Below are 12,054 nucleotides of genomic sequence, written 5' to 3'. Positions count from 1 at the left end.
ATGCGGGCTGCAGTGTTTTGGACCACATGCATTTAGATAGAAGGGATTTACCTGAGGCAAGGATTAGGGCATTTCCATAATCCAAGCGGTTGATGACTACTAATGCCTGAGTGAGTGTTTTCAGGGAGCTCAAAGGAAGGTACTGAAAGATTTTCCTAAGGAGGCGCAGTGTGTCAAAGCAGGTGGAAGTAATCTGTCTTTCATGGATAATTTGTCATCTAAAAGTACACCTTGATTCCTGGTTGTTCTGCTGGGCGTAGGGGCCGGACCAAGTACAGCCAGCCACCAGTCATTGGAACCAATGGAGCTGGGCTCTCCCAAACAGAATGATCTCAGTTTTGCCTTAATTTAGTTGGAGACAGTTGAGGGACAGCCATATGGTGATTTTTCTCATGCAGGTGATGAATCGCTATTTGACATTCTCAATGTCTTGCCCAAATGAGTTGACCAGCTGGGTGTCATCTGCATAAGAAACAATTTTGACCCTGCATGACTTAACTGGGAGGGGGGGCAACATAAATGTTGAAAAGTGTAGGGCTCAAAGAGGAACCCTGAGGGACACTCTTGTCTAAGGAAATGGTTTTGGAGTGGCAAGCGCCAATGGAGACTGTTTGGACCTGGTCTTTGAGGAAGTCCTTGAACAGTCGAGGGGGGTGCCCCGGATACGTATCTGGTGAAGACGTTGTATCAAGATGGAATGGGAGATGGTATCAAACACTGCCGACAAGTCAAGAGGACCAGCAAGTAGGGCAGTCTTGGTATTGTGGGAAGGTCTGAAGCCAGACAGAGGTGTCCAACAAATTATGGTTCTCCAAATAAGAGGAGAGCTGTTTGTTGACATAGGTCTCCAGGACTTTGCCCAGCAGAGGGAGAAGCAATATTGGGCAGGTTCTTTGGGTTCTGCATAAGGTTTTTTTCAAGATAGGCGACATGCTGCTTTCCATAACCGTGGGATTGTGGCTAGTGACAGAGACTGGTTACATAGTGATGTAATTGCAGATGCAACGAGAGAAGATAGGGGGCAATCATACGGAGGGCAGAGATCTGAAGGGGAACCGGATTTTATTCTAGTTAGCAAACCGAGCATCTGAGATTGAGAAATAGGCTCGAACCTTTCAAGTACAGCAGAGGCAGTCTTTTGAGGCAAATCAGTGATATAGGAGTTAGATAAAGGATTAGCCATGGAGTGGCAAATATGATATATATTGTCTATATTAGTTTGGAAGTGACTTGCTACGGTATCCCAAAGCGTCTGGGAAGCAGAAATGACAGAGGAGCAGGCTTGGGTTTGACAAATTTGTTTAGGATTTTCAATAGTTCCTTTGAGGAGTTGTCTGCTTGATCTATCTTGTTGACAATATACTGCCTGCGTGCTGTCCATATTTTGCAGTGATATGCACTTAGTGCTAATTTATAGGTGTTTGTCGGCACTAGTTTTTGATGCTCTCCATATGCGTTCTAATCTTTTACAAATTGATTTGCTGGTTTTTAAGTCAGCAGTATACCATGGGGTATTAGGTGTGCAAAGTTTAGTGGAAAGTTGTTTGTGGAGGGCAACAATATTAAGTGCATAGGAGAAGGTGTTGCGGAACAGAGCTAAAGCGGAGTTCATGTCCTGCGAGTTGTCAAGAGTAAGTGGGAGGAAAGTATACTGAAAGGACTCCAAAGTACACTTCAGATAGGGCATACCACCGTTTGAACTAGCAGTATACTGTTATTACTGGTTGGACCATTGCGGGAGTACTTATAGTGATTTAGTGTTACCCACGGGAGGGCGTACTCCCTCACTGAATTCCTCTCTGCCCCTTGCCTGACTAGGGAACCTCCCCTCTATAGGTTTGTGTATTAGGACTCCAGAGTAACCTGTTTCCATGGACTTGATATTGGTTGCTTCTGGGCTATGGGTTTTGCAGGGAAAGTCAAGATGGGAATCAAAGTTGACCACGATGCCGGACTGCGCTTCGCAGCTTTGGAACCGATGCATTGCCCCGACTGCATGGTGCATCGATTCCAAGCTTCGCATCGCAAGCCCTGGTCCACGGGTTCTTCGATAACGATGCAGAACCATGCACGACATGCACTGCACGACCTATCTTTGACGTGGATCCTCGCAATGCTCGGTAAACCAGGACTTAAAGTACTTTGGTCAACAGGCCTAACTGGATCCCTGCAGCAGGCCCGCGTTCCATCGTGGACGGCCTGAACTTGTGACTTTGTCCCGAACCGCACAAGCAGCTAACGACAGTTGGCGCGTTATGCCTTTTGTCGCTATTTTCACTAAAATCTTAAACATTAAATATCTCCGGTTCTACTAATTGGGTTTTTGTTGTTTTGGTCTTGTTTCGTTAAAAAAATGCTCTATATTCATAAATGTGTTGTGGGATCCTTTGTTGGTGTGTTTTCATTGTGTTACTGTTTGAAAAGTTGCACAAATAATTTACACATTCCCTCAAAGTTAAGTCGAACTGCTCTGTGCCAAGCTACACGCGGGTTGAAAACAGGATAATTATGGGTTTAACTTGTGATTTCACCCGGAGAAGAATTGTGATTACTATTTGAGAATGGTTTTACCCCCACTCAACCAGTAACCCAATTTCTTAAACTGATGGTTCCTCTTTCCGGTTTGAGGCTGCCACTAATGCTCGATAATCCCTACATTCTACTTCCCATATCACAGTAAATGTAGACTCATGGTCCCAGGGCACCAAGTGTTCATTGTTTTTTCTTACTTGGGGTCCATCTCCCTGGTGATTTTCACGTGTGGACCACTATGTTTACTGGTCATTATTCCAGACCAGAACCAATACTGTAGGGTAAGGGTCAGTTAAGAATCCAGAGTGATAACCATGCTGCATTTCCACCTGCACAATCTAGCATTGAGAGATTGTCAAATGTCCTGCAATTCCACCTTCGCAGTGTTCCAATTATAACAGGCAGTCTTCTTGACCAAAAACTGCCCCATTACTCTGCGAAGTTTAGTGCCAGAAGAACTCTCTCACCCACCACAAATAATTAAATGGCCTGCTTTCAAGCAATGTTAGCAAACATTTTTGAACTAAGGGAAATCTCTATGTTGAGATGAAGAACTAAAGTTCTGAAGAGTTCCTCTTTGATTATAGAGAACAGGGAAAATGTGGAGTGACAGCTTGGAGGGGGAGTATGGGGTATGAAGAGAGAGAAGACCGGTTGTTTTGCTTTAGATGAGAGAGGAAAGAAGCAGCGGCATCTGAGGCGAGACTGGAAGGCACATGAGAAAAGTAAAGAGAGAACATGCACAAGGGGAAAGGGTAGACTGAAGAGAGGAAAGCAAAAGGGAGGAAAGGTGGAACAGGGAGCTAGGATGAGAAAATTAGCGGGACAGAGGAGACTTTAAAGGGTGAGTGATGGAAAGAGTTAAAACAGCAGTGGAGTAAGGAGAGGAAAAGTAGGAAGGGATTGGGGGAACAGGACAGATGAGAGAATGTGGAAGAGGGAGGATAAGCAGTGGTCTGCTTGTTTTGACCATGCCAGCTCTAGCAGTATGCTGGATTTGCATATGATGATGCATTATTATGGGATGCAATTTAGTGTAGTATGCTGTCGTTTTGTGCTGTATGGCTCGTTGGGATTTGAGGTGTAGTATGGTGTGCTCGGTTACTAGCATTATGCACTGGAAGAATAAGAATTGTAGAGTCACCTACCTTTTGGGAGGGGGGGGGGGGAGGGAGCACTCACCAAAGGTTAAGGGCGGCGGGGAGGTGTTTGATGCGTCACTTTTGTGCCACAGCCCTGCCACTGTTTACAATTACAAAAATATCCCATTCCCTTTGTCACATGGCCTAAGGGTCTTTTTAACACTCCTTCAGTGAGAAACGTTCAGCAGGGAACTATCTTGGATTGCCTTAATGTGAAGGGCTGAGAAGTATACAATATATACACTTTTACCCCTTAATCAGGTGAAAACACGAGTCTCCTTTGTGTTTTATTAACTCTTTCATGAAAAAGTCCTTGTGTATTATTATCTTTCTGTAAAACGGTCACATTTTATCTATACACATCACATGCACATTTCGTAATTGTTTCATACTAAGTAAACGATTAGCTGTTTTGTATATGCACAGATTAGGTTTTTATAATTAAAACATTTACTGCTTTGCATTCATTGGCAAGTGGATGTTAATGTATGTTTGGCACTGACTGAACAGGCCTGTTGCCTTTTAGGAAGGGAAAAAATGCTATTTTGAAATAATATTTCCTGTGACTTCAAGTGCGATGTCATTGCGAATGGCAAATGCTAATGAGTCGCCCCACTATTTGTTGGGTCTTGGTTGTAACAGGTGTAGTTGTGTGGTGATTTATTATGATGTTATGTGGTTTGGTGTATTGTGGGTGCTTAGGACAGAACGATGTTGTGTACTCTTTGGGGTTGTGACAGAGTGACTTAGGATGATGAGTGTGGTCAATGGAATAGTGGTGCCAAATTATAACACGTAGATGGACCTATGCAAGCAATCTGGGTGCAAGCAACTAATACTGTGTCATGGGAAGTGATCTTATTTTGTGTGTTACAATGTGCAGATGTGGGTTTAGTGATTTAGAGTAGTGTTGTCATTTGGTATGTCGACTAGAGAAGGGTGGAGTACTTCTGCTAATTGGTTGGACATGGTGAAATGATGATTTTCTATAGATTAAGGGGGTATGGAGGATTAGCATAATAATTTTAGGGTATGGCATTGAGTGATGTCACGTGATATCTGGTGTCATCTGCGAGCTGTTCTGGATCGTATGCGGACCAGTGTTGTAGTATGTTGGTGACACTACATCCTGCACTTCACTGAACCCTTATTGCAATGGTCTACTTAGTTCATAGTGCATATATGATGTTTAATGGAACCCCTCCAGGGAGACCATCCACACTTTAGAAGTTCCATGACTTTGTGTTCTTGGTTCTTGACCTTGTGGCCTGCTATGTAGCTCTGTTAGTTGCAGAGGTTTAGAGATTGGGCCAGATTCAGATTCTAGATTAGTTAGTTACTCTGCAATAAAGCCCAAGAGAAGAGTTAAAATTAAAAGCAGTATTGGTTTAATCAAATGGCCACACTAACCTAGGAACCAGGCTGCCAAAATAAGCTATCACAGATTGCTGTGGAGCTACAGCCTTACCCTCTTCCTGATGAACAGTCAGGGTTTAGAAATAATTCCCTGTATTTGCACTCTGACAGCTCAAAGAGCTGTGAGGACATCCGGCGTAACCATGCAGGCGCAATGATAAGCATTGCTATTTATAATTGAATGAGATTGCCAACCACTTGCATAAGTAGTGGTGTTAGAAGAACACTGCATGAAAATTCTTTGTACTGGTTATCGCAAGTGCCCTTCTGAGTGACCTCACCCTGAGTTTCTATAGGAGAAACTTCAACAACTGAGATTCTCCTTTGTGGCAAAAGGTGTTGGAGCATGGGATTCTCCCTTCTAAAAACAGAGCTGCCTGTTCTCTTTTGGGAATGTGCTGGAAGCTGCGGCTCAGATTGTTCGATAAGTCCTTTTCCGTCTCTGGATAAAGGGGTCTTACTAAGGATAAACCATGTACAGGTCCCAGTTAATTACCTCATGTAATTTGTTTAGGATTTCACAAAGTAATTAACACATTTTTTGTGTTCTGATGTGGACTTCTTGGGCTGAAAGTTAGGACTGCATTACTGCCGTCAACTAAAGTACATGTAGATGTGCACTTGTACGCAATAACACTTTTAATTAACAGTCTGCATGATTCAGAATGCTCCCCATTCTATCAGGCGAGCAACTGAGGTTATGGTTGGTCTAGGAGTGGGATTATTGAAGTCTTCTATGTTGTTGGATTAATAAAGTTCCATAATCTTGGAGCTTCTAAAAAATGCTCTCTTATGAAATGTTTTCATACAGTTACAAAGCTGATCAACTGCCTCTGGAAGGGCATAATAGGCATAATTTGCAGTTTTCAAATTGAGCTAATTTCAGTTCACTTAGCAGCCTTGTTATCTTATGTTAATTGTTTTTTAACTTGTTAGATATGCCCAAGAGAATGCTTACCTAAAGAAACACAATACTAAAGACATTTCTGAAACCAAACATTAGATTCAAAAGCTAATGCGCAACAAGTAAATCTGGTTCAATGTGTAAACAAGTTCTTTAAACAAAGTATAGAAAAGGTATAGATGATTAAGATTTAGTACACTTTATTTGAAATACTGATTCTTAAAATAAAGAACTATCAAATCACACTTTTGATTAATTATTGTAGCAGGGAATGTAGTACCTCCCAGAACTTTAATTAAAAGAGAGGCCAAGGTGGGCACATATAACCCAGCGACCTTAAATTTAGTTGGTCCTCTTTTTCCACTTTTTGTACGTACTGCCAAAATGTAACAGAGGATTCCTCTGTTAATTCCTTATTAAATTAATTTTTACTTTTGGTACTTTAGGAATTCTTTTAAACATATTTAATATTACCTAAAGTGTGTGTATTTTGTAACGGAGAGTTGAAGGGATTACCTTGCTGCCAAACAGCCTACTGAATGAGAATAGGCAAAAACGTTTCTCAAAAGGCAGTGATGCGTTCACTCTTTTCTACACTTAAATGGCTGAGCAGTTTAGCAAAGAAAAATAAATAAACTGGTCGTAATTTGCTTTCAGGTGGACATGCTAAAAAGTGGAGGTTTTTCATGGGAAAACATCTTGTGGTCGGACTGTAAAGGCCTCCTCGGATAGTAGAAAGGTCTAGGGAAGGGCATACTGCCAACTAGGTATTCTGAATGGCTTCCCAGCATCAATTGATTCTAAGCATCAATTTGAATGATATAGCAGAGGCTCCTTCCGATTCTTGGAACAGCAGGCTGTTCATCAATTCTGAGTGGTTGCCATCATCTAATGAGAACAAATGGCTTCCCCCTTCGGTATAGCACTCTACTGTCATGACCTGGACATGGTGCATGGGTCATCATTGTTGCAACACTCTGTGGCCTTTTGCAAGATCTATCTTGATTTCTCTTTCGGAGCAGAAGCAAATTATAGAAATGGTGGACAGATCTGTTGACTCACTTCTTTCAATGGACAGAAATAATGAAAAATTACCTTCTCTTATTTTTAAGCTTCAAATAAGCTTTAGTCTGCAGGAGGAGAATTAGATATCAAGTAAAACCCTGGAAGTCCATGTTGGAATAATGAAGATGTACTAAAAACCAATGCTACTAATGCCTCTGGGCCCACCACTAAAGATTGGTTGTCACTGGAATATGTGCAAGTCAGATCTTGATCATTCACTTAAATGCCCGCCTACGTTCATGAAAATAACCTTAAGTTGCTATCTGGTGATGATAAACCTCCTAAGAATTGTCCATCACTGGCACTGTCATGTGCATATAATCCTTAAAACCCAGCCAAATAAAACATAGCCTACAAGTCTGCATTAAAGAATTTTGTGCAAGGGTCCCTAAAACTGCAGTACTGCATAACATGGGGGGTTAGGGACAAGGAAGGTTTACATGAGGAAAGGTTGGACCAGTAGTGCAAAACGGCCAGAAAGCAAACCACTGCATATAAATATTTGCTGAGCTCTCAGCCATGATTAAAACATCCATTGAATCAGAGGCGGGGTAAATAAAGACCAGACTTTGATTTTAACGAAGTTAACTTAAAGTCCACATTGGAAAGTAGGGCAAGCACAACTGACTGTGTACAATAAACCAATGTGAAACCTGCCTGAAGTGGTATCAGATAACTGCTTGTTTGACAAATGCCTGCAAATCATCCAGTGAGCCCTTTCCAGATGTTTTGCTGGGAGATGACGAAAAATTAGCCAACATATGGCTGGGTCAGAGGCATCTAAATATTTATTTTCAGTAAGTGAAGCATAAAAACCTTCTAGAGGACCAATGGCCCAGCACCAGATTGTCAAGCATTATTAATCAGGGAGAGCAAAGTAAAAACGGGCAAACACTGAATGCGGATGATGCATGTTTACTTTTCCTGACCAGACTTCACAAGGTTTCCATAGGGAGGAGTACAGAAGATTCCAAAATTGGATGGGCAACCTTCCCAAGATTAAGTCAATATTCTGACAAGGCACTAGTGCCAAATTTCCTTTCTGGATGGTGTAAATCTTGGTAGGTAAAAACAAACTGATGTTCACACATCTTCCATATATCAGAAGTCCTCCAAAATGTCCCTCTAGAAACCATTTAGAGTAATATTTTTTATACCAAGTTATAGATTTATAAGGATGTGAATCTTGCAAGTTTAGAATTTTATTTGGCTGCCTATTACATGAAAATAGATTAAGAGATCTGGATGGGTAATAGGGTCAAGGACTACCTGTGCTAATGTCAGTAGGTGAGAAAGCTGTACTTCAATGTAAGCCCAGACCATGACCCCAATAAACATGGGCAAAATAAAAGTACGATTAAAAACAAATATATATCGCTAGGTGGGACTGCAGATGCTAACGAGGCAGACAAACCTTGCCAAAAACATTCCTCAGTACAGGTTATTTAAAATGTGGATTTGAGCATGAGCTTGTGTACATCACAAAGCATTTCAAAAGGCTTGGGGGTGGCCACACAAGTAGAGTTCCACTGGAAGGCCGCAGCAGCTGCATTGTCTCTGCACACATACTCAAACACCCTTTGGAGGAAGCCCATTCACTTAGCAATATTTTAGAATGAAGGAAAGTCACCAACAGGAAAATAATCCCCATCGGTGGTAAGGTTCTTGTCTGATTTCATCACTGATTTTCATACAACAGTATATTAATTAATTCAAAAAATATATTAAATACACAAATATATTTGGTAGTTGTAGCAAAACAAAATTCACAATAGCTTCATAGCAAAAGCTTGAGTAAGAGCAAGGAGCAAGAAAGAACCATTAGACAATGGAACATTAATAATATAACCTACAATTTAAAAAAAAACCTGTACGTGTTGCTCTTTATTTGAACCAATAATAATGTGGTAATAGAAATTATTGCCACACCACACAGACATAAGGAAATAAGACAATATAAATAACAGCAAAGATACAAAATAAGACATGACAGAAATAACTTATCAACCCTAATCATAAATGTGATTACAATGACAGCAGATCTCTTCATACTTCTCTTCCATATCTTTGTGGCACTGGTGGTGGTCTTTTGATCAGTTTGATGCAATACCGTCATATAATCTTGAATATCCAGTTGTCCAAGGTGATAGTCAACCACTCAGTGAGGAATCCCCATATATTGCCCTCTACTGGTGTTGGTGCTGTGTGCAGGGGGAGCAGTTGAGTGAGCCACTCTGCTGAGGACTCCAGGCCCTTCAGGTGTGTGCTCCTCCCCCGACACAAAACATTGTTGTGGAGTTGAGGGGTACTGCCACTGGGGACATTGTTCCCTGTGAACTGTCTGGCTAGTTGAATGCCGCCTGAGGAGTGTTTGACTGAGATGCATCCAATGTTCTTCTGGTTGGTATTGTCCCGCTCTTAAACTGCAAGGGGCCCATCTGTTTTGCATGCTCATTATCCTTCTTTATCAGCTGCAGTGCCTCATCCACTGCTGGTCCAAGCATATGTTCCCCAGTGAAGACCATTTTTATGACCAAGGGCTGCAATGCTGGCGTGAACCACAGACTCTGGCCAATCGTGTCTCTTTAATGTTATCTAGGTACGCATCTGCCTATTTGTAGTTCCTGCAGAATCTATGGCAGATTTGAGGCAGGTGTTCGATATCATTTGCCCTTCTGGATGACTGGTGGCCATAACGGTTGACAAGAGCACTGGAGTTTGCAATCCTCCAGTGAGTGGCAGCAGCTGACTATTTTCATGCCCACCCTTTCTACCCTCTTGCTTTCCTTATCTTATCTAGTTTGGAAAGGGGGGGGGTAATAGTGGGGTACTGCTTCTCTTCCTGACTGTACTAACGATTATGGAGTCAGACCCTGCATGGACAATGATGTACATTTTGTCCTCCGATGAGTGTTTCTATATCATTTTGACTGAAGGAGTCAATGCCTTCAGAGATGAAGGCTCTCGAAAGGTGCCCTTTCTTTGGTCTAGGCTGCTTGGAGTATAGGCAAGTAGAGATTCTTCTTCTGGATTAGCATGAGTTTGTAGAAGGAAGCAGGAGTTTACCTGTTTTCCTTCAAGAGGCAATCCAGAGGTGTCTACTGAGGGTTTTATTAGAAGTTGCACACCGCTAGATCGGCTAGTGGTAATGACCTTGAAGAATAGGCATTTACTCCCTCTCAAGTGTTAGCGTCAAGATCTTGCCAAACTTTCTCATGCATGCTCCATTCCTCAAGGTGAATGCCCTCGATATTGCCCTCATCTACATAGAGGAACTCCTCCTGGTCCTTATTGAGGGTTTACGGTATAATCATATGTTTGAGCTACTGGGCTCGAATGACCTTACTGGGATTCTGAACCCCTTCATTGACTCATCAAAATCTCTTTTTTCTGCAACAAGTTCACCATTTCGACCTTAAGTGGAAGTTGATTTAACTCTTCATTGAGTGCTCATTGGTTGTTGTAGAGTGTCAGGATTAACTTCCTCTTTGGAGTTTCCTTTTCTTCTCTTTCCCCTCAGCTTGTCCCGATCACCTTTAGCATCAAAGTGGTCTCAGAGGATTTGCCTCCAGCAGCGTTCTTGGTCTTGGACATAAGGGACACTTTATGTTTTTCCCATCCTTCGTTCACGGAGTGTTTTAATCTCCCAATCAACCACCCTATGGTGAGGTGGCAGAAAGACTTTTTACTTCAAGTCAGGGAACACTGGCCCACGCACAAAATTAATACAATTCCCGGTTGTCTCTGTGTAGCCCTACTTGGGGATCGTGATTCTGAGGTGATGAAGTATGGATCCACTACATTGAAGTACCACAGGATGGTGAAACTGCCCCAAACAGCAGAGACAAGAAAACTCAGTTTAGTTGCTCTGGATTGCAGGTGGTGAAGCTTGTTTTTCTAGCCTCCTTTGACATTTGGGAGTCTTCGCTGATGCTGTGACTGGTGGTCTCATGAACTCTAACAGGTCTTCTGATGCCAGGTGCATACAATGGATTTGTACATTAGTCAAAAGTCTGATTGCATTAAATAACAGGTTCAAACAAGATTTTACATAGTCAAGTCAAACATGGTAACACATAGGTTTCTCACTTACCTTTCTTTTGTCAACTGGACCCATTTTGAGTATTAGGTTATTTTCTACAAATTGGTGCCTGATGAGGAAATAAAACATTTTATGACTATATACCATTTTCCAACACTATCAACATTTTATTTTTGACTCACGCATTCACTAAAAATAGAGAATCTACAAATTAATAATATCAAATATACCAACAAACATAAAAAAACATTTCATTTCAATTAGTTTTCAATTTCTTGTCACCCTAGAGGCTTGTATATACATTATCTTTCTCAGTAAACTTACTCTGTATAGAAGTATCTTGAGCATATGATGAATTACAAGCATGAATACCGTCTAAACGGGAAGTCATACAACAAGAACAATTGTTTATAACTCAGGGCCAATTATTTATACTTTATTTACTCACCAGCCATATCAAGCCAATCTTCACATTTATTAGATTTTACTTTTGATTATTGATAAGAAGCAGAATGCTTAGTCTTTAAGGTGCTATCATTTGGTTAAAAGGTGTTGTACTTTGAACTAGAGCAATAACAATCATTGAGTGTTGTATAGGTCTAGTACAAACTATAGAACATTGTTACATGAAAACAATTAACATAGTTACATTAATACTTGAAATTGAATGGGTATAATTGAATGCTTAAAGTTTTTTTGCCAAAAGAATGCCAGAATAGCACTTTAACATCAATCTAAATTCACAGTCAATTTGTCTAGTTCAACAGTTTTAAGACTTCTACGCTGTTATGTTATAAATGGCCTGATACCTACTATTAGTATTAATTTTACTGTGCAACGGAGAACATGTAGAGTAAATTGAAAGTTTCTGTTTGGTGGATAACCAACATAGGGCTGGGAGGACTGCACTATGTCAAATGCAGTATTGTTAAGGACTGCTTGCATTTTTCAAT

The 12,054-nt window shown here is 41.1% G+C and overlaps 1 protein-coding gene across 1 annotated transcript in view; it reads right to left on the bottom strand.

Moving 5' to 3' along the window:
- Window positions 1-12,054, bottom strand: part of PDPK1 (3-phosphoinositide dependent protein kinase 1) — a 227,115-nt gene that overhangs the window by 14,179 nt on the left and 200,882 nt on the right. Inside the window, exon 13 of the mRNA XM_085629270.1 lies at window positions 11,153-11,210. Within this exon, the coding sequence (XP_085485396.1) occupies window positions 11,153-11,210 (58 nt within the window). The remainder of the gene's footprint in view (window positions 1-11,152; window positions 11,211-12,054) is intronic.

Source organism: Triturus cristatus, chromosome 10, assembly GCF_964204655.1.
Source record: "Triturus cristatus chromosome 10, aTriCri1.1, whole genome shotgun sequence".
Lineage (NCBI taxonomy): Eukaryota > Metazoa > Chordata > Amphibia > Caudata > Salamandridae > Triturus > Triturus cristatus.
Note: the sequence above shows the minus strand (reverse complement) of the source record. Positions and strands in the feature narration are given on the sequence as shown.